General features: G+C 39.6%; 2 protein-coding genes across 2 annotated transcripts; both read left to right on the plus strand.

Moving 5' to 3' along the window:
• The first annotated feature begins 522 nt into the window (after positions 1-522).
• On the plus strand, positions 523-12,199 carry Gyf (GIGYF family protein Gyf). The gene is made up of 20 exons (XM_065495106.1): positions 523-717; positions 882-941; positions 1,019-1,250; positions 1,304-1,405; positions 2,439-2,594; positions 2,649-2,841; positions 3,505-3,637; positions 3,689-3,802; positions 3,859-4,071; positions 4,458-5,100; positions 5,151-5,275; positions 5,336-5,563; positions 5,907-6,243; positions 6,818-7,096; positions 7,151-7,305; positions 8,501-9,032; positions 9,721-9,958; positions 10,328-10,525; positions 10,592-10,818; positions 11,523-12,199. The coding sequence occupies exons 2-20, from the start codon at positions 910-912 to the stop codon at positions 11,643-11,645; spliced, it is 4,260 nt and encodes a 1,419-aa protein (XP_065351178.1). The 5' UTR covers positions 523-717; positions 882-909; the 3' UTR covers positions 11,646-12,199.
• A 759-nt stretch (positions 12,200-12,958) lies between these two features.
• Positions 12,959-22,091, plus strand: LOC135946762 (homeodomain-only protein-like). Its single transcript, XM_065495125.1, has 3 exons — positions 12,959-13,118; positions 14,842-15,082; positions 21,230-22,091. Exons 2-3 carry the CDS (start codon positions 14,894-14,896, stop codon positions 21,302-21,304), a joined length of 264 nt encoding a protein of 87 aa, XP_065351197.1. The 5' UTR covers positions 12,959-13,118; positions 14,842-14,893; the 3' UTR covers positions 21,305-22,091.
• Positions 22,092-23,069: the final 978 nt, after the last annotated feature.

Consider the following 23,069-nt stretch of genomic DNA (forward strand, 5'->3'; position numbering starts at 1 on the left):
TCGCTCACGTTCCCCATAAGATTCAGATTTCAGATTCTTTTCATACTGATTCACACGCAGATCGCGCGTGCAGTCGAAGTCAACTAAAAGACAGCCCTCCGATTGGTCGACTTGAGCAAAGGTAGCTCTAGATTGGTCGCGTCAAAAATTCCTCAGATCGCTTTTCTCGCGGATCACGGGTGAGAGCAGATCGCGTACGCGAGTTTTTGGAACAGGCTTTCATGCTTGCACAGCAGGTTGCGTAGTAGCGTAGAAGTTGGTCCTCGCACATGCGCTCTAGCGCCGATTAAGTCGTCAGCATTCAATTGCGGCCATATTGCTGTGTGGTTTGTCCTTATTCAACTAAACGTTCTGCTTACGAGGTAATTTCCGTGCGTTGCACCGCGACAACATTTTCCCAAAACGGTTTGGTCAGACACACGAAATCACTTGCTTCGAATCGGTGCCAATAAAGGGCACCTTTATTTCAAATGAGGCCGTCAAGGGCCGATCGAAAAGGAGCCTGGACGTGCAAGAATAATACGTATTTACTTGCGGCGGAAAGGATGGCCCTGTGTGCCAGAACATATTGTTCCGTGCCTTTTCCCCTCAGATTCCCTTACACCTGGGCAGGCTCTTTGTCCACCGGGTCCGACGACCTTCGGAAGGCTTTCGAGCACATTCCTGGTGCGACCCTCGCGAGTCAGGACTTGTTTTCTCAGAATGCACGATCCTGCGGTATGGAACAAAGCTCCCCTATGCTCTGCCCGCACGTAGCAGTGCTTCACCTATGTAAACAAGCCAAGGAAAAATGTTGGAATCATTAGAAATGTAGTATATTAAATTTGTTCTACATTGTTGGTCATCGTCCTTCTCACAAATAAGCTTTCTTATTTTTTCAGTGGCATTTCTGGTGTCATCCCGTTAATCATGACCGACTCACTTAAGTTTGGTCCAGAGTGGTGAGTGGCTATTTTTTAAATTTATTTTTTAATCTATCTGATTGGTCGGTTGAATTTAAATTTAAATGTTTTTGTAGGCTCCGAAACTTAACGCAACCTTCTGACAGCTCCGGAGGGTTAGGTGGTGGTCCCACAAGCACAGCGCATCGGTACCAGCTAGCAGAATATCGTTACGGCAGGGAGGAGATGCTTGCCATATTCGGCAGCAAAAAACCCAGTGTACCAGATTGGCAGGACATCTTCCCAATGCTCTTTCTAGATAAGCCGCTGCCACCCTTGGCGCTCACTCAAATGACAGAAGAGGAAACTGTGAGATGAACATGTCCTTGAATAAAAGTCTGAATTTCTAGAACCTTTTGCAGAGGATGTGGCAGCGGGGCATAAACAGTGAGGTGGTGGTGCGGAGCACTGGATATGGCAGGGGTTCAGGACCCATACCCATAGGGGGCCGAGGTTTGCCTTTGGTAGGTGGATCTCTTCCGAGCTGCATTTGCAACAGTCTCATAGTTGATTTTATGAATATAGCATGGATGAATTTCAGTTTGCCTACAATTTTCCTGATATTACTCTCTATAACTAATAGCAGTTTATCACATATGATTGAAATTATAATTCAGAGAAGTAGTTTTAATTTATTTGATTAGATATATAGATGGTTTCTATTAAAATTTGATTAATTAAGCGGTATGAAATTTTAAAAATTCAGTGGTATAAATATTTTTTCGTGGAAATAATTTCTAGGGGCATGAACTTTAAAAAATGTATGTATTTTATCGGAGAGACAAAAACTGTCTCTGGAGAAACAAATGAAAAATTAAATTGAGATTTTGAATAAAATATTCTCTTAATAGTATCATAAAAGTGGTTAGTTTAGTGACTCGAATTGCTCAAATTGCTCAACGGGCTGGGAGGCGCACCGGCGCCGACTCGCTACTTGCTGGTTTGCACCTTTCCAGCATGCGTGATTTGGCTTCACGGGACAAATGTCTAGCGTTTCAATGCAGTCCTCGGTGCGGAGGCAAGTGGCCCTTCAGTGGTCTGGGTCCCTGTGCGGCCTGGTGCGCCCATGTTATCCGTTCGCGGTGTTATTGGGACCCGGGTTTCAGCATTCGTGCTAGTGCAGTGCGCGCCCTTCCCGGTCCTCCGGTCCTCGGACAGGGATAAAAAGAGCAAAAAAAAAAAAAAAAATAAAAGTCGTCTTTGATCGCAAAATATAGTTCCTTGCCAGGAATAATAACTTGAGAAAAGCGACCACAATAAAAAACATCACCGCGTGGGAGATGATTCAGATCCCAATCTCAAGCAGTCCTTTATGCTCTTAAGTTGTGCAAGCTTGCTTGCCTAATGTCTAGTAATATTGCGCAACATGTTTCATGGTAATTTAAAAAGAATTTGTAATCTCCCCTGTTGCGTAATAAGGTGTTTCCTGAATCCCGCTTTGATTTGTAGTAAATCGGGTCTAAAACACTCACTCTATTCCCTGAAATGGCTTTGCAGCAAAATTCTTCCAATTATGGACCTGGGGTCGGACGAGGCAGGGCTCGATTCAGTAACGGCAGGGGCCGTTTTGAAGAAGACACTCCTCGGGAACCAGGAGGTAGTGGATTTCCAGTCAACAACTACGCGTCAAGAGGCCGCTTTGATAGATCTGTCGTGAGTTCGCTCCACTGAAGTAACTTTTATTTGGTCTAACGAGCGCGTGTGCAGAGCGGGCCAGAGAGGACCTGGACTGAGAAAGCCGAAAACGGGGCTGAATGGAGTGGAGGCTCGGTCAGCCCACGTCGCGAGTTGAAACCTTTCTTTGGCAAACCGCCAATTGACAACTGGAGGAACAACAGCATTGATGGGGAGGAGGGAACCCAGGGGAGAAGGCCAAGTGGAGGCACTGGAATTAAGTGGAGTAAGCGCACAATTTTAAATTATTTAATAATTGAAACATTCTTTTTTTGGCTTGTCACTGGTTATGGAAGATTTTCTACCAATATTTTTTTCGCGCTAGGAATTGCAAGAATCTCATGTGTTTTTTTATTGAATAGCGAAAATTGCTGTTTTTTGTCCTAAATTGGGACTTATAAATATTTTTTTTTAATTTTGACTTGGATTGTTTCTCCCATAAAACCAAAATCAGTTAATTACTCACAAATTGAATAATTTGGTAAAAATAACATTTTGTGCCTAAGATGATGGTTAAAATCAAAGAAATATTTTAACCCCTATTCATTTAATATTTAAAAATCACCTTGGTGGGCCGTTAGCAGCACTGGTAGAGAATCTGAAGTTTGAACACCATGGTAAGGCTGATATTATCTGAATCGATCGCATAATGTGTTCATATTTCCATTAATATTTTTTTATTCGTCAAGCAATTTTAAGTGATAATAAATCGAGATAAGTTTATTGTGCCAGCGCCAAGTAAATATTTGAAATGGAATGGATCAAATTTAGGAACAAATTCAGAAATAAACTCACCACGTGTCTGCTGGAATCTTTGACAACCTGAGACTGAAAAACTAGTTTAAGTTTACGCAGCATTTTTAGTTGGGCTCTTGAATAATGTTTCTAGACCGACCAAGCAGCTGGCGCAACGAATCTGGTGGCAAAGACAGGGAGTCTGACTGGCACGGAGAAGGCGAGCACGGCAAAGATCTTGGCTTCAAGTACAGTGACGCACAAGAGAATGATAAAGTTGATAAACGGTAAATTTGTAAGAATATAATGAGGTTGTGAGCTGACCGTTTGGACTACAGAATCGATCCCAACTTCAAGTTTCTGGATGCTATCAAAGAAACAAAAGAAATGCAGCGGCGAAGAGAGCTACTGGTAAAAGAGCTTGATGAGCTGGACAAGAAAGTGAAATTCTAGTAGGTGTTTGACTCGTAATACCCGACTCATTTTTTATTTCTGGTTGAAACCCTAGTGAAGAGCAGGAAAATTCGGGTTCCTGCCCTGTTATTGATTACGCAGAATGCTTTACCCGAAAACATACGATCCAGAGTGAGATCAAAAAGAGCGTTGAACTGGAGCAGGCACTCATTGACAAGATTAGGCACCACTTGGCTGTTAATCCTAAGGATGGAGAAATGGGCGACTCTGGGCTGAGAAGACACCATGACTCTGATCTCCCAGAGTGGTATTATGCTGTCCATTTTAATTGGTTTTTGTTATTTTCACAAAACGGCGTGTTCCAAATCCAAAATTCAGGATTTCGGGTTTGAATCATGAGTGTTCTTATTTGAAAGAACAATGTATTGACACTATGGACGACATAAAAGCTCTGTTCTTTTAAACTAGAATACTTTAGATTCAAACTATAACCCTGCATTTTTAATCTAATATAATTTTTAATTTTCTCTTTTCACTTTAAATTACCTGCCTTGGTAGTAAAAATTCATCTTAATCAGAAATTGCTAAGAAATATGATTTGCTACCTCTTTATAATTCCATTATTTTTTTCCTAAAATTGTTATATTATCATTATCAGATGATACTCGGTAAGTAACAAAGAATAAATTACAGGGCCACCATGAATGCAGCAGACGAGGGTGGTTCTTTTGATGACAGTGGTGCCTACCATGGTGGAGTTTTCTACTGTGAAGATGGTCCGGAGAGGGAAAGCCCTTCGCAGACCAGCAAACACAGTTCCGAGTTGAGCCCAGAGCGGGCGAATGAGGGCCACAAAAACTTAAGAAACAAGGAGGGGGATAGAAGAGAAGAACCAAAGCTGCCGAAGCAAGTTTCGCACGTGAAGCCTCTGATACCTCAGTTTGAGCAGGAGCAGAGCAGCTTCAAGAAACATGAGAGCGTCAAAGAGCAGCAGCAGTCAGTGAATATTCTGCCCCTGATCATGGGTGAGAAGTCGATCAGCAATGAAAAGTGGCCTGAGAAAATGGTCGACGACGTGATCAAGGACGAGGTAGTGAAAATCGCCGAGGAAGTGATTCAGCCGCCCGCCAAGGAGGAGTTCTGGTTCTATTTGGACCCGCAAGGCTTTGAGCAGGGCAAGTTCTCGACCGAGCAAATGCTTGCTTGGACCAAAAGTGGCTTTTTCCCGCACAACCTGCAGGTGCGAAGAGACAGTGATAATTTCTTCTCGGACATTTGTCGATTTTCTGCCATTTGGGAGCAAGCCAGTCCCGTGCCTGACCCTGTTCACACTGAGGTAAACTCAGCTTTTAGCTTAAATAAGGGTGCTTCATAATTCAATTGCAGATTCCTTTGATACCTAATGCCTTGAAAAGTGGAAGTCCAACAAATAATAGTTCTGGCAAAGTGTTTGATAGCGTTCGCGTAGCTCAAGCAGAAATTGCTATGAGACAGTATGAAGAAGCTGAGAGGTAAATTCTTGCAATATGTTTATATTTTTGCAACTTTACATTATACGATCTCCTTGGCAGGATTAAACTTGATAGACTTGCTTTCGAGTCTGATGAAGGATATTTGTCACCTGAGGAGAGTTTTGAGACCAAAAACTATGAAAAGCAAATGATCTGGAACGAATTAAAGAAGGAGAAAGAGCGTAGGGATATGCACAACAGAATGGGTGGAACATTTGCAAATTACGTGCCACTTGATTCATCCTCAGCACCCAGCCTCAAACCGACCTCAGCGTGGATCTCCCAGTGGTAAGTATTTATTAATTTTGTCCAAGCTGGATAATTTTGAATTTAGTTTCCGTTATAAGGCAACTCTTAATGCTATGTGATATTTCATGTAGATCTAATTCTTAATTGATGCAAAGTGCTCCAGTTCAATAATTTCACATAAGTATTTAATCAAACAATGGATTCTATAAGTTTCCTTTTAAGTTTTAAAATAAGCTTTTAAAAATATTTTATGATGCTCATTTAAATAAAGTTGTGTGCAAGGTTTCAATGCTATTAAAGATAACCTACTCTGAATTTATTAGTCTTAAACAATAAATTGACCAATTAAGGCCTTATTAATTTGGAAAAATATTTTTTACAGGATGCAGAAGCAGTATGCCAAATTACTTAATGGCAAGAAACGCTTCCTGCCTGAGGAGCGGGAACTGCTTATCCTGTGCAAACTGCACGAGAAGAAACTAGAACTAGACAACAAAGAGAAAATGGTGCGCGTGATGCCAAATCTGGCTCCTGGTGACTCATGGCACCTGCCTCCTGTGCCCAGTGTGCCCGAATCTGTCTGGGGCTCGGAACCAGCTGCCGCTCCTTCCCCCTCCAGACTGGTTGACTCCCTCTGGGGTGACTTGGAACCCATTCCAATGCCCCAATCTGTGCCTACGTCATTATGGAGCATGTCAAGCCCAAATGGATTACCTCAGGTTAGCAGCCAGATTGTTATACTCAAGTCAATATTCAGGTTAAAGAAAATTATTTTAATTAAATTTTTCTGCTCTTGGTTATATTATGGACTGGGAACTTTTTTGTGAAACTTAAAGGTTTAGACTCATTAGACGATTTTTGCAGTTCCAGATGATTTTGAGTAAACTTTCAATCGCTTGAAATTGCAAGATTCATGTATATTTTATACTTTCGCTACGGTTGGAATTTCAGTAAAAATTGGCGACTGTCTTTTTTCTTTTCACTGTTAATGAAAATGCTGCCAAATCAGGCATTAAATGGCGTATCTATTGATGTTTACTCTGTAAGGTAATAATTATGGAAACAATTTTTTTAACATTTGATCAAACCTCTATGACTTTGGTTAGTTCTGTTGAGTGTTATTTTTATCAACTCTAATGGGTAAATACATCTCTTGGGTTTTACTCATTAATATTTCATTTTCTATATTGAAAAATTCACATTTATCCAGACAAATAGATACACCTGCTAAATCAAATATGCACATTCAATCATTCATCATTCATTGAAAGTACAACTACTTTAAAACCGCAGGCGAGGCACCAGTTCACTGGTCAATTCGACAAAGTCGAGGCAGATGCGCTGGAGCTGGAGAAGCTGGCGGCCGAGGCTACAAGTCGGCGCGAGAGTCACAGGCGTGAAGAAAACCTGCGCATACAGAAGGAGCTGGAAGCGGCAAAGAAGGCCATAGAACTGAAGAGGCTGGAGGAGGAGAAGCGATTGCAGGAGGAGGCTGAGAAGCAGAGGCAGGAACTTATGATCGCTAGACAAATGGAAATTGAGCTAGAGAAGGAAAGACTGCGGCTGGAACAGGTGAAACAAAGATAAGTAATGAAGGTCGTTCATGCTATTAGTTAATTTTTACAGGAAATCCAAAAGAAGAAATTAGAAGAGGAGGCAGCAGCCGCTGCAGCTGCTGCTGCAGCAGCGATGCGACAAAAAATGGAGTTGGAGAAAAAGCTAGCTGAGGAGGAAGAAAAGAGGAGAGAAACGGAGGAAAAAGAGAAGAAAAAAGCCAAGAAGTAAGTTGAGAGGGAAGGTTTCTAGTTTCTAGATAGTTTCCTTTGACAATTCCATATTTGAAACTTAAATTAAGTAAAACAAAGACGCTAAAAACTCAGTAATTCTTGCTGTTGTACAAATTTTCGGTGCATAGATGATTTCTGCGCCAAAAATAGTTATTATTAATATTAGAGTATTTTTTAAGAAATATGGAAAGTTAAAATCTCAAGATGGAGTGGAATATTTTCCCAAGATTTTACAGCCAGGAATATGAAACATAATTTGAAAAAAAAAATTATTGGAATCAAGAGAGAAAGAGAGACAACAAAATTTATCCAGAACTCTTAATAGTCTCTCTCGTTTCCAAATAATTTTTCGAATTATATTGAATTTGGAATAAGTGAATGGCTCTACTCTGCGTGGAAAATTAACTCTCTATGATTAGCTAACAGTGAAAATCTATGAGGAAAATTAAACAGCAAGTTCTTGTACTGATACAGCTGTTTTGGCTCCGCAGACCTCATTAGCAGTAATACATCCAAAACTTAATTCATCAGCTGGAAAGTATTTAACAATCAGCGATCGTCAGAAATGTCTGGCTTTATTTTGCACTGAAAAATATATTAACCATCATTAGCGTAAAACCTATAGTGGCTCTATAATGTTATTTAGTTCTTCATTTATTCTAAATGACAATGATTTTGAATCTCGGGGATTTGTTTATTTTGCTAATTTTGTTAAGGCATTCTCGGGAGTGTCAAAGCAATGGGAGATATTTGAGCAGTTCGGAGATCTAATACTGGCCACCCAATGTCATAGATGGCAAAAATTGGTTAGTGTAGTGACTCGATGAAATGCTCAAATTGCTCAACGGGCTGGGAGGCGCACCGGCGCCGACTCGCTACTTGCTGGTTTGCACTTTTGCAGCATGCGTGATTTGGCTTCACGGGACGAATGTCTAGCGTTTCAATGCAGTCCTTGGTGCGGAGGCATGTGGCCCTTCAGTGGGCTGGGTCCCTGTGCGGCCTGGTGCGCCCATGTTAACCGTTCGCGGTGTTATTGGGACCCGGGCTTCAGCTTTCGTGCTAGTGCAGTGCGCGCCCTTCCCGGTCCTCGGACAGGGTAAAAAAGGGCAAAAAATATAAATTTATTATCAACGAAAAGAACTTGTCTTTTAGTGCTCTTCTAATTTAAAATCTAATCTCGTTGTTGAAGTGAGCCTTCTATTTCCAGAGCCCAGGAAGAAGCACTGAAAAAGCAGCAGCAGTTGGCAAGAAAGAAAGAGCTGGAAATGCAGAGCGTGCAGCAGGTGGAGGCGCAGCAGCGGCAGGAGCAGTTGCGGAAACAGAAGGAGCTGCAACTTAAGCAGCAGCAGGAACAGGAGTTGCAGCGGCAGCTGGAGATTCAGCGGCAGCAGGAGATGCGCAAGCACCTTGAACTGCAGCAGGAGCAGCAGCGCAAGAAGCTGGCCGAGGCGAAGGCGGCGAGCGCCAAGGCGAGCAAGGTTGCGCCGTGGATGCAGCAGGCGGCCGGCATCAAGAACTCGGTCACCAGCCTAGCGGAGATCCAGAAGCTGCAGAAGGAGGAGACGCAGAAGGAGATGGCTGCTGTTCAGGAGCAACGCTCCAAACTGCAGCAACAGCAGCAGCAGAGTTTGTTTGCCGAGGAGCACATGCGCCCTTGGGACGGTGCCAACCAGAAGATAGCTCAATCCATGCTCAACTTGCAGCAAATCCAGGAGGAGCAGGTTAGTGTGGAGTTAATTTTTTTAAACTAAAAATTAATGAGTCGCCTAACTCTGCGTGGAAATTAATTTAGGATGGTTAGCTTTTAGTTAAATTTTGAAAGGAGAAATAAATACCATGCTCTCGTTCTGTATAGCAGCTGTTTTAGAACCTAACCTTTGAATGTCATCTTGCTATACTTTAATTTTTAGACGAAATGTTTTCTGGTATTCAAATTTCTGTGCAATGTTACTTGCATGTGGATACCTTCTTGATTGGGCCAATTCCATTAGGAACTATCCCCATTTAGGTGTAATGCAGGAAATCCTAGTGAATTGAAAGATGAGCTATCGATGATTCATTCCTGACAACTTTACCGCTGGTTTTGTTAGCTCTCAGTGTGTCTTAATGTTTACGCTTGCACTGCCAGCAAGACCTGTAGTTCTGTCAGTTCATATTGTTTCTAAGCGTTGGGATCAAAATATTTAGAACTCAACGTTTAAATTTAGGCACAAAGCACGATGCAATATTGACGTCACACATGAATCATTTTGGTTTTGGCGATTTGCCTTTGCTCTTCTCAGAATTTCATCTTGAAAGCTGACATTTCACAGGCTAATGCCATTTTTTCTTTTTCATTCGAGATGAAAGCAACTACTAATAAATCTGATTTCCGGCTTGGCAGTTGATAGTAAAATGTTCAATTTGCAGAAGAAAAGCCGTACAGAGCTGACTGTGGAGCGGCCACCGCCGGCTGTGCCTGCGCCCGTCGCCAACCCCATCAGCAACATGTGGAACTCCGCCTGGTCTCAAGCGCCGCCCCAGACTTCTGGCATCTGGGGCCAGAGCGTGACCTCTAAGGTCATCGCCAAGCCAGTCCATTCCACTCAGCCTGCACCCCAAGTGTCCGCCATGCCGGCCAGCATTTGGAACGCAGACCCTGAGCCAGGTACTTTTTTTCATTTCTATCAATCCGAAAATAAATTATATTTTGCTAAAATAACTCAAATTTCATGTAGACTAACGAAAATAAAAAAGTCATAAACTTGAAGCTAATTTCACACGTTTGCGCGGGAATTTTTGGAACGATGCCATGGCCCATTATGATAGATTATTGTAAAATAGTCATTTAAACAAACTGCGAATTTCCTTTGTTGGAGTTGGAAGATTTTTAGTCAGGTAAAAGAAAAAATTTCCACCTCCAACTTGTAATTAAATTTTGTACTCCAATTTGTCGTAAAATATTGCCTCAACCTGAATTATCTTCAATTTTTTAAGATTTGCTTGCTCTTCAAGTGTGAAATTTTTCTCTTTTCAGCTCAAAGTGCACCGCCTGCTGCTCAAAAGACAGCTCCGGCAAATACAGCCGCGGCTAAGAAGAAGACCAGCAAGAACAAATCAAAGAAAGAGGAGGCGCAAGTCATGAAGATTTTCGAGTCGAAAAAATGCTCGGATGATTTCACCTCATGGTGCGTTCAGTCATTAAGTGCCCTTGACTCGGACGTCGACATCGACAGTGAGTTTAAATCAAAACAATTTATTTTCCCCTCCCTCACTGATACGGCCCCTTTTGTTCTTGCAGTCCCCACGTTTGTTAACTTCCTGAAGGACATCGAGTCGCCCTTTGATATCAATGACTATGTCCGCTCCTACTTAGGAAACGGACAGGAGGCGAGGGAATTTGCCAAAAATTTCATCGAGAAGCGCTCTAAGTGGCGTAACTCGCAGAAAAAGTCTGTGGCAGCCGACGACCTGTGCAAACCTGCACCCGCCGTCAACCCCATGGAGAATGATTTCCTCGAGGTCAAGGTACGAATTCAATCATAGGAAAAATGAATTTCCGAGTTATCTGTTTGATAATATTTATGAATGTTTAATTATGCACTAAACTTGTTGTGTCACGTTCAAATATTCAAACATTTGCATGTTAAATTTTTTTAATAAGCTCAAGCTTCATGATTCCGTGGTTTAAATCCATGAAAATGTATTTCTCGGATTTTCAGTAAACTTAAGATTCAGAAGCTCAAACAGATTGAAATTACATAGCACACGCTTATTTGATGTTCCCATGTTGGCTTAAAGCCAGTAAAAAATTGCTATAGTCGTTAGTCCACACCCCCTTCATAAAAATTTAGTTTCTTTCCTGTAGTCAAATATTTTATTGCAGATTCCGACATGTCTAATGACGATTTGAGTCACATTTTTTCAATCAAACGTTATTGCTAATATTTTCACATGACTAAAAATGAAACTAAGAACATTTTGATTAATTGTGTCCTGTAATATTTTAGATTTTGTACGTCAAAATCGATACTTGAGGTATTATTCTGGACGATATTCTGGACGAAAAATGACACATTGGTCGATTCATTAGGCCAAATTTCATACCTTCCACTTTTAAGAAGATATAAAAAACTTGCTCAAGAATTGACATTTAAATCAATTTAGAAACAATATTAAAAACTTAAGGTTCAAGTCTGGAAAGTTATGAACGATTATTTTTGTTTTTGCAGGGTAAGGTCAAGAAACCCAAAAAGAAGCAGATGACCAAGGTGGACAGCAGGATTCTTGGCTTCAGTGTGACCGCAGCTCCAGACAGACTGAATGTGGGCGATCGAGACTATGGTGAACAGTGATCTGGAACATTTTTCTCTCTTCGCATGCACACTGTACACATCCACTCAGACTCCTAGTGAGAACATAAATCTCTGCTGTCTGTCAACTGCGCATTTTTAATTTTCTCATTGGAGTCGCCAAAACAATCAAAAGCGGAAACAAAATTTGATACAGTATTATGTGTGATCGACACATTAATTCTATTGTTAATTTATTTATTGAAGGAAAAACTTATCGAGTTGCGCGCTGTTGTACTTTTAATTCCATTCCTGAAAGACTTGATAACTAGCAACATCAACCTTCCTTTTGGAAACTAATGAACAATATTTAAACAAAGTTAAACAAAAAATTGCGGCCCGAGTAGTTTGAAGATGTGAGAGCTACGGGTGAACAAACGACTGAAATACTTACCAAGCATGAGACAAGTGTTTTGCAGAAATCCTTTCGATGATGTATTTTCAACATGAAAAAAAGTAATAATTGAAAATCTGCATATTATTATTGATCCTTGTACAAAATGATATTTATAGTACGTTGAAAACATGATGCAATAAATTTTATTTCCGACAACAGACACTGAGTCTTGTCAATATCAGAAACCCATCTTAAAAGCTATCATCTAACAGGTTTATTATGATAAAATTTAAATCACTTTTGCTATTGGGAATTCTAAACTTAAAGTTTGATGCTTACTGTAGCGATAGAAAAACTTAGTAAATAACCAAATTACGTATGAGATTGTATTGTGCCACCTATTGGCAGGCACTACACAGATGTATTCCTTAATTAACCCCCTCAAGATCAAAGTGAGATATATTGGACTAATGTCTCTTTTATTTTTTTCTAAATAAACTATATGTCCTCAATCAGGGGATTTTGGAGATAACTTTAGATTTTCTAGCCTAAAAAGAGAAAATAAAGCAAGTAAACCGAGATTTTGTTAGAACTCTGTATTCCTCAAAGACGACAAAAAGCAGAATGTACGTGAGCATAGTTCCACCCCCGCAACACAAACTGTGCTTCTCTTCCTCATCACACACGCAGCATGCTGTTCCTGTTGACTCACCCGGCCGACCCAGTGCCCTGAGCCATCCTATTTTCGCGAGAAATCAGCGTGCGTGGCGGCGCGTTCGGCAAATATTTGCTCCCGATTCGGCGGGCGGCGCCTCGCTCGGCTCATAATGTTTGCTGCCATTTCGTCGGTGCTGCAGTCATAAATGAGATGAGTCACAAATTAATTACCGCCTTATCTGCTCTCTCGCGCTCTTTTGGACCAGCGCGAGCCGCACGCTGGTGCGCAAGTGTCGCTTTAACTCGCTGCGGTGGTGGCGGCGGAGCACCGTCCGTTGCCTCGCGTGTTTCAAGTTCGTGTTAGTCCATCGCCGCGCTCCTTCCGAGGTGCACACACCAGACAACACAGACCTATTCCCAGAGAGCACACCACGGAGCAAAATCTCTCTTGATTGCTCAATTTGCCAAAGAACGGACGATAGGTAAGCGGAACTGATTTCCTGCATTCCTCGCGAACTAGAGCTCCGCGTGATTAGTTTTGATTGACGTGTGGTAATTATTTTTTTATAACATTGAGGGGTTTAATTTGATACAATTTTGAGGAAAACGTCAGGTTGAAGAAAGATACTACAGGAAGTTACAATTTCTGTATTTTGTATTTCATGAATTTTTTAAATTTTAAATAATAATTATTCCGATCAAAAGTTTGTCTTTAAAAATGCTTAAAATCCTCTGATATGATGATGTTTTAATAATATTTTTATTCTCTGTAAAATTACATTGCTGGTTGCATAATCTTGGACAAATCCATGAAGCAATTTATTTTCCTAGTTATTTTTTACAACATAAAAGTTTTTGTGCCGGCTTAAGTTCTTATTTCTTAGTCCATGAATTCGGTTGCGCGTTAAATCGCAATTTCAACTTAATTTCAACATACTTGAAGGCAGGTGCACTATATAGATGTATTCATAATTTTAATTTGAAATTATAGGAGGAGCTTCCTCAGTTTTTTTTTTTAATTTTTGCATGCATCTACAGAGCATGCAGGACAAATCTGTAAATAAACATGGAATGATAATTGCTCGAGAAGCATTGGGTCTATTTCAACCGAAAAATGTTTTAGACTATGTTAAATTCTAAAATAACCAGTAAGGGAATTTTGGAAAATCTTTAAAAAAACTGATTAAAAATATATAAAATTATTTGTGCTTGGATTGGTTTTCAAATTTTAATCTGTGACTAAAAATGTTTACTCTTGAATTCATTTTTAAGAGCAATTTAAAAAATGTTTTAATCAGCAAAAGTTATTTTGACTTATTTACGCAAATATTTAGCTTTGCGCCTTTACGTGAAATGTTGTACTAAATCTAATAATACGTTGAAGCAACACAGTAGTGAGAGAAAACGAAAAGAGGCACTTTCGTGGGAAATAAACAACGCGCAGTTGATGCTGTAGGTATTTTGCTCACAACGTCGTGTTGCAACGAATTATCTGCATTTTGCTTGCCTTCCGCGCAAAAGCACATGCAAAAGAAGCTAGGCAAATTACGCGCGCCCCATGCATAATCTTGTCCATCCTGCCGCTTCAACAATCAACTTCCCGTGCTTCAGACACAATTTATTGAATAATAAGGACAATTGGTCTCTCCTGAGAGTTCTCTCACATTTGACTCGGGTTTTGTAGTGCGGAGTACGGACGACCTTGGGTGCGTCTTGCTCGGCTCACTCTCAAGGGTCAATTAAAGCATGCATGCTCCCACTCGAATTTTGCAGGTTCAATTGGATATTAATCTGATTTTCAAGCACCACTCTATTTGAAATATAAAGACGGCGGCCTGCTCATCAATTTTAATTGAGACTTATTAGCTCTGATTAGTCCTTATTAAATTTGTTTACTTCACTTCTCCCTTTGTCTCTGATGGGCCACTTATTCGGTTGGTCGGTGACGAAGTAAATCTGAAGGAAGTAAAACAGTATAAGTATGAGGTTCGTTCTCATTTTTAAATTTCATTACTCAAAGTGGAAGGAAAGGATTGATATTCCCATAATTTTGCAAACAGGATTTTACAATACACTAGATTTCCCGTACAATAACCGTTAATAAATTTTGCAAACAACTTGATTAATGACATCTACATTAAATCTGTCTCCGTCTCGATAAATTTATTTCTCCAATAACGTGACCCTTTTGTGGTATTTTCGCAGGCTTTTTTCCCCACAACGGTCTCCTTTTCTGAAATCCGCAAACACGCGTAAGATGAGTTCCTCCTCCGGCTCAATCCAGTCGATGTCGCCGCCAAACATGTCTCCGCAGAGGAACGTGATTCAGATCACCGCAGAGCAGTGGGACGCCCTCGAAGCGCAGTTTGCCAAAGTCAAGAACCCGCACCCTACCGACCTAGTGCTGCTTGCAGCCGAAATCGGCCTCGACGAGTCCGACGTGCAGGTAAAAAAAAAAAAAAAAAAAAATAACCAACCCCCTATGAAGCAATCAAAGCTTTTATAGTTGATTTTTGTCTATCCCAAGAAGTTTATACTTTCATATAAAAATAAGTAATATAAACTATTTACCATCGGTAGATATCCGCTTGATATCAAGTCGAAAATTTAAAATTACTCTATGATTTGATGCCTAAATTTGTGCCCCCTAGAAATGGAAAAAGCCACGGAGTTATGTTTGAAATCGAATCACCCTTTTAAATCTTTTGAGGCACTTTTATATCTAAAAATTTATTAGATCAGAAAGATTAAACGATTTTTTTTCATAAAACGTCGCTTGGTCGCTTTGAAAAATAAATTGATTAGTTGATTTCCTGTGTAGTTTACCGCCCCAGGAATAAAGCACGACGTGTACGGTGTAACTTTTTACTAACAGATAAAATAACCGACGTAACATGTACTTTCAAAGCTCCCCGCGGATAAAGTGTTACATAAATGCATCGCACAGTCGAGTTGCTCAAGAACACATTTTTCTATAGTACAACAAGGTAAATCAATGTTCCGGAGAAAACAGCTAGAACATTGACACGAGGTGAGACGCAAAAGCGATAAGACACATGCATGTTGTCTCTATTTTTTTCTCTCCCAGCCTGGCGCCGGTGCATCTCGATTTCCGTGATATCTGCGGTTGACTTTCGATACAAATACTCAATTCGCTGCTGTCACTGCAATTATAATACGAGGATGTACACACACATATGAAATTTATTCGCGCACGTACGACCGCAGCCAAGCATACAACACATGCGGATCGCGTTTCTTCCTCCTCTCCTCTGCGTTTGCATGGCGACTTTGTGCTCTCCGGGCTCTTGGCAAAAGTTTTTTTCAATTTGTTGCGTGTGTTTCTGCGGCACTGAGACTTAACTCTCTTTTACACAAGTGCACCGTGAAAGAGCTAGCGCAAACAACAAAAACAGAGCACCCGCCGCCGTCGCCATCCGCGTGTCTCGTTCTTATTCAGCATGATTTAAACCTTTGACTTTCGAATGACCTCTGATTTGTGTCAAAGTTTAAAAATCAGAATTTCGTTCTTTATAACTTTATTTTCCAGTCTGTAAAATATCCTCTGAAAATTTTAGAGAAAAAAGCAAGCAAAAATTCATATTGCTAAGGAAATCAGGAATAATTCTTTGGTGTTTTCGTGGAAACACAATTTTTATGCATTTACTGTCGGTCAAATTATTTAGTAAATTTAACTATGACAGTTCTAATCTGTAAATTCTAAAATGGACAAAGAATAAAAAGGAAATTGGGAATACTTGCCTTGCTTGAATAATAACAATATTATTTAATTTAATTATTAAATATTAAAATAAAATTAGCGCTTCATAAGACCATCTTGTAGTAATGTCTCTGGTTGATTTTGCAAATTTAATATCTTCTCTTTGGCGCCTCAGCTAGAATTATTATTCTATAAAGAATTAATTATTTTTTATCTTTGGAGCGTGGTTTATTTCTGGCCAAAACGATTGCCGCCCTTGAGCTTTAGGCTTGAAACAAACCAGACACTCTCTCTTTGAAATTGAAAAAGAGCTCCCCCTTCGCAGCACTTTGGACTCGTTTTTCGTTCCCACCGACAGATTTTATCTGCGTGTGTCCATCTCGTTTGAGAGTGAAAATATGAAAGACGCCGGCCGCTAACTCCAAACTATCAAAAGTGCAGGCCTACTTTTCCGAAAATTAATTCCCACGCGTTTTATCAAGATTTTGAGCAATTTTCAAATAGACACTTTCACCATTATTGTTTGCACATCTCACAAGCTTTGTGGCTCCTCTGACGAAATGTTTGCTCTGCGCGCCGACGACTATTATTTGTTACCGCGCGCGACGTGGCTAATTATCGCTTCCGAAGCCAATTTGCGATTATCTCTGTGGAATTATACTGTTTCGTCCCGCTGGCTGCCGAGTGAGCTCTCGTGGCTGCGTGTTGTGGGCGGAAGAACGATAATAATTGACACAGCATATATTCAACTTGTCGTGCCCGCGGTTATCTGCAATTTTTATCGCTGCCTTATAGTAGGTTTGCGACACTTGAACGGACAAGGACGTTTCTGCACTTCAACATAGTTTTATCAGCTCCGAATGGAAAATTTCGCATCGCAGATTTGAACTAGTAGATTATTCGATTTACAATCGTCGGCTGGAGTTTAAAACTAGACATTATCTTCCTACAGTGACTGAAATGGAAAGAAAAAAACTTGTTTGACACATTATTATAAAAGGCGATAAAGAGCACTAAACATTTTAACAGCCGTTAAATATATAATGGAATAAATGAGAAAACCCCTATCGTTTGGAATATTTATTCATATATAGAATAAAAAATACCAAAGAGAACATTTAAAGCTGAATGGTAACTTTCGTTACTTAAAATAATCCTTTTTAGAATTAATTTGAACCCTACTTTAAACGGTCAATAATCCTTTAGGTTTAATTTAAATACCAAAATTGACCAAGAAAGAGTGAAAATTTCGACACAAATTTTTTTTTTTGTTAATTTGTGAGCTAGTATTCCCTGTCTCCCTACTTCGAAATCTTAAATTAAATTTAAAAAAGGAGTTACTCCATCGTACGACACACATCAATGAATAAATATTGTCGAGGGAATACGAAAATTGTTATTAAAAACGGTCAATCTTTTTTTCTGAGGCTTGATGTTACTCTGGAGTGTGAACATACTGGAGATATATTTTCATGATCGCTTTTTACTAAATCCGAATAAATTTAAATTGCTGCCCTGCTATGTCATACCAATTTTAACACAAAAGTTTTAATCTTTCGAGACAACGAGGCAAAATATATTGATTACTATTAGCTAGACTAGAATCAATCAAATAATTTGACAAGCCTCTGTATAGTTCGATATGCTGATAAAACGACAGCGAACCTTTAAGAAAGTCGCAGTTTAAAAGAGAACTTTTATTTGGTCCTTGGAATCTCATGTTAACGAGAGTCTTTTGATTCACGCCGCACGCACTTTCCAGAGGCAAGATTTGCATGATTTTCATAGAAATCTCAGATCGTCCCCGCGTAATGGCTGGAAGGGAATTATTTGAGTGTTAAAATTCTGGTTTAGAAACCGTTTTCTGGTCAAATTGTTTCCCGTTTAGTGAGTTCATTCTCAATTATCGGCCCTGCAGGCCTCCTTCTTTCTTTTTCTGATAGCATAATTACGTCCAAACAGCGGTAGCACGCGGCCGCGTGTTTTCTTCCTCCGATATTTATTTTATAAAAGCCTCTCTGGTAATTGCTCATTTACCTAAAAATATAGGCCGTCTGGCGAGTCGTAAAAGACATAAATTATATTATCGAGAGGAGTAGTCGCTCTTTCTCGCGCGCGTACGGTAAATATCACATAAAATGTAAATCAGCCGCACGACTTGCTGCTCTCCGCATATGATTTTCAACTCTGTAATGGCGTTTCAGTCCAGTTTAATCGGGGAAAATAACCGCTGGCCTTTGATTGAATCAAATTATAGATCGGAATTTTCTTGTTTCCTCCGATTATATTTATTTGCAAATTACACCTCTTTCAAAAAATTAAAAATAGATATATGCAGAACGTCAGTTTTTTATTTTAAAAAATAAAATGAAACCTGCAGAAGTTCAAGAGCTGTTCAAAATATTGGCAACAGTGGATTATTTTGTAACAACTTTATTTGAAGATAGTTTCAAGACTTTCAATGGACTCAATAGATCAACTTTGGCTCTAAGTTAGTTTTCCGCCACCCCTGCTATGATGAACCAAAATTTGAAGTGATATTTTTGCTGAAAGACACGACGTGCTGACGTGCTTTAATGACACGCGTCCCAAAATTATCATTTTTTTTTAAATTTAATTATCACTTCACATGAACTCCACTACGATAATGAGGAATGAGAGTGCAAATACTTGTGAGATAAACCAATCAATAATTGGTACGTTTTCCTGACCGCGGTGGTAAAACTACTAAAACACTGTCTCAAACTGCGAAAGTAAACGTTGATTTCTAAATTTCATATTTTCTGTCAAACCCGTTATTCATTAATTTAAAAATTAAACATTATTGGTACAGATACCAAATTTCAAAAGTGTCCGGTGTAACCTTCCGTGCAAACGAGCATTGGGGGAGCGAATCGATCTGCAGAATGCGTTTACGTAATATAGCCTAATTGTAAGAAAAATGTGTGCCAATTTGTCTGTATGCGCTCCGTATTGGCTTCCCCCTGTTAACGCGAAGAGACACGAAAAGAAGAACTACAACAAGCACATGGACACGAGAGAGCGAAACTAGATTCAATTACAGGCCGCGACATGTCAGTGTGAAATATCAAACCGACGCCCTTTATGTCTCCGCCGCGCACGCGGCGCCGCACAAATCGCGAAACTGGGACGAGAAAAAAATCGTCTCAAGCCGTGAGCTTCAAGCACGCATCCAACTTTGACGAACTAGTGTTAATGCGACGGGAATGAGATGATTGTGATTATGGGACGCGAGCTGACAGTGAGAATAAAATTAACGAAAGTGCGTGCCCGTGAATATGAAATTAGATAGTGACACTCACGCTTTACAATCAACAAAGCGGCTGCTAAAAGGATTACAATCCGGTGCATAACGGAAATATTAGACTGCAGTAAGAAGTGAGAGTTATCAAATCAAACTCAAATTTTAGCAAAGGATATAAAATATCAATTTTTTAAGAGCTTGATATATATCTTAGAATACTATTAAGTGTGTGTTAGTTGCTGGAAAAGTGTTTTTATTTGTTAATTTTTCTGAAAATTATTTTTTTTTCGGAAAAAAATAAAATATTTTTTCGCAGGAAAATTAATGATGTTAGAGTTAAAATGAAAGAAACTCTGGTCCGAGACTGCTAGAATATTTATCCAGCTTGCAAATGAAGACAAGCCCATAATTTTAAAAATGCAATAAACCGCTTCCCGCTTTACGCCCAAAATAAACACATTTAAGAATGCAAATATTATCTAGCCACTCATAAGTTTCGCTACACATGTAGGGGGACAACAAATCTGCCTCAAAGGCAAAATTTACAGCCGCGGAGATAAAATTCAGTTCCCTTTCATGTCTTGGCTCTGCGACGCTACAAGCATAAAGCCCGTAAAACTTTCCCGGTCCTCATCTCTACGATTGCTGGCTGGAACACTGAGAGAGCAGCAAGACTTTGAGCTTTTCTTTTCTTCCGCAGGCAATAAACTCACAGAGCGGAGACGGAACTGGGGCATTCGGTGAGCCGCAGTGGCAAATTATAATAACGCGTGTGTGTTTAGTGTATTGCGCACAAATGCTGCAAGCCACACAAATTCATCTCCAAGTCTGGGACTGAAATTCGCCGCGCATTCTATTTCGGAGCGCAGAGAGAAGATGATGGCGCAGAAACACCCGCGCTCGTGCCCGGCAGCAAACGTCGAAATTTATAAAAGGGATGCATAAATATAAATATGCACATATATATACACACGTTACGGATTCAAACAAACTTGACGTCCGTATAAAAATAGAGTCAGCGCTTGAGATGTCGGCGTCTCGTTGAGAGAGAGACTGCTTCAAAACAAACTGTTGCGAAAATGATGGAAGAGGGTGCATAAAATGTGTCATAAAAGCGCCACGCTTTGTGGTAATCAGCACAGAAGATGGGCTTCGTTGCAAATTCCCAGAAGGCTGAAGTGGCAAGGCGGTCTATTTTTTATTTTAGTAAATATCAAGATTGCAAAGCTTTAGAAAGTGCCGTTTAGATGAGGAATCAAAATAGGCGCGGGGCAGTGTAGATATAAAGACACAAAATGCGGTTCAGAAATTAAATAATGCTGAATAATTTATTGCCCTCGCAAATATCTTGAAGAGAGGAACTAGAACCCCTTTAAAAATGGTCAAAAGTGCTGAGAATTTTGGAGGAAAATACACACCAAAGATTTTGTCAAAAAAACAAATCGATATTAAGTTCTAGATCATTTTGTATCACTTTTTTACTTTTGATTTGCCTTGCCTTGCCCTCTTCTTCCCCTTGACCCTAACTGATCCTTGCTTTCGTAAAAGATTATTGAGCGATTCAATGATAATGTTTTTGCTCATTAATATTTTTCAAAATGTTTCAGGCCTGGTACACGCAGAGGATTGCAGCCTGGCGGAGGTCTCAGGGTCTCACCCCCTATTCAGGAAGAGTCGACTAAAGCGAATTCAGGGAATCCTCAAAGCAAAGAACCGCAATTGTAAAATATAATTTATAAATAATATACACACTTAATTGAAGATAATGCGGAAGCCGCGAATCGTAACATATGTTGATCGCAATTATTGCCAAAAAGCAGCTGTCCATCAACGCTCCACTTCGCTGTCATGAATAGCAACTCCAACTGTCAGGCCTCAACGGGAAGAAAAATGCTGAAAATTACCGTAAATCTGTATGTAGAGCAATTTAACACGAGATCTGCTAAACTCTGATGAATGGAGAAAAACGAGCTGGACAGCTGCCAAGATTGTTGTTAAGATTGTAAAAACTAAACCTGGAGGCGCGACTCGCCGCCCACGCTATACTCTGTAAGCTACACAGCCTTTCATTTCCTTGACTAATTTCGGACCAAAAAGATAATAATCTGTTATTGTGTCTAACATTTGATATTTCAACGAAGACAAGAGGCCCTTTTGCTATTTTTCTCTCTATCTGTCACAAACTCTCCTTGACATCACATTTTAGTACCTGAAGATGTTAAACTATGTATGCTAAACGGGAGGGTTTGAGCTTTTTGTTATTTATGAATTTGTACACTATATATTGAACGATACTTGCTAAAGAAACCAAAGGCAGATTTAGAAACAACATTGTAATATATTTTCATACTGAGCACGTAATTTCAATCTCTTTTGCCACATGCAGCTATTAATTTTTTTTCTGAAATAGGATTTGCACAGCAGCACCTGTTAAGCTAAATAAAAGTGGAATATATACAACTAAAATAATTAATTGTTATTATTGTGAATCCAATAGCAGATCGAAGTAAGTCCAAATGAGAACTACAAATAATAAAAAATGGAGTTTGCATGAGACGTGGAATCAATTGAATTCGCGATTGTATTGAATTAATTGAAAGCAGATTTTTTTCATGGACATACTAAGAATTGATATTGATCTATCTAGATTCGTGAGCTTTTATATCTGATAATTTTTCTCGAGGTCAAGGCATCTGGTCAAAGCCTCTCATTCTTGGCTAATCCCCAGGCCTCAACGATATTCACACCTAAGCAATAATAATTGATACCTTTCAAGGAAAAGAAATTGTTTATAAAATTGATTTTGCAACGGTTACTCACATAGGCGAACAAGAAATTGGTGGCTATAAATTGAAATAATTGCAAAAATAATTTCGCACATTCTCGTAACAGCGGCTGTTTTGGTCCCTGAAATCTCACCTCTAAAACACAAGTTAGACTATATTCATTATATTAGCAGCAGAAAATTCTGAATCAGCGATTGTTGATAACGTCCGCCTGAACTCATCTGGTTTTGAGAGCAAACGGAAAGAGAAACGAGCAACAAAAACTTAAAAAAAAACCAACCCTGTTTCCAAAAGTGTTATATTAATTTCCTGTTTTGAAATAGGTTTTTCCTGAAGTAAATAAAGGTAAAGAATGATTCAGTACAAGATATCTTAAATGAAGATCAATCAAGATTGAAAATGGATAAAATACCAATTTTTTATTCAAGTAAAAAATAATATTTAATTTGAAAGCTAGAGCTCTGCTAGAATAATGAATCTAGACAAGAATGCACGCTGCCTATTGATAGACTACTTAATTAAGCGATGTGCGTTCGAGATTAAAAAAGAAGCAGGCTGCATTCCAAGAAACACTCGAGAGGTCGAAAAACTGGACGTTTATTGTCCGCTGGCCGGTGTGCGTCGAAGAATAGAACGCATATTATTGGTTTTATTTTGGTGC

This window comes from Cloeon dipterum, chromosome X (assembly GCF_949628265.1).
Source record: "Cloeon dipterum chromosome X, ieCloDipt1.1, whole genome shotgun sequence".
NCBI classification, from domain to species: Eukaryota; Metazoa; Arthropoda; class Insecta; order Ephemeroptera; family Baetidae; genus Cloeon; species Cloeon dipterum.

Excerpts from the sequence above, each read along its gene's own strand:
- Gyf (XM_065495106.1), top strand. The coding sequence starts at position 910 with ATGACCGACTCACTTAAGTTTGGTCCAGAGTG. Across the intron at positions 2,842-3,504 it reads AGGCACTGGAATTAAGTGGA|ACCGACCAAGCAGCTGGCGC; the intron begins GTAAGCGCACAA and ends TAATGTTTCTAG. Across the intron at positions 7,097-7,150 it reads AAAGACTGCGGCTGGAACAG|GAAATCCAAAAGAAGAAATT; the intron begins GTGAAACAAAGA and ends TAATTTTTACAG.
- LOC135946762 (XM_065495125.1), top strand. The coding sequence starts at position 14,894 with ATGAGTTCCTCCTCCGGCTCAATCCAGTCGATGTCGCCGCCAAACATG. Across the intron at positions 15,083-21,229 it reads TCGACGAGTCCGACGTGCAG|GCCTGGTACACGCAGAGGAT; the intron begins GTAAAAAAAAAA and ends AAAATGTTTCAG.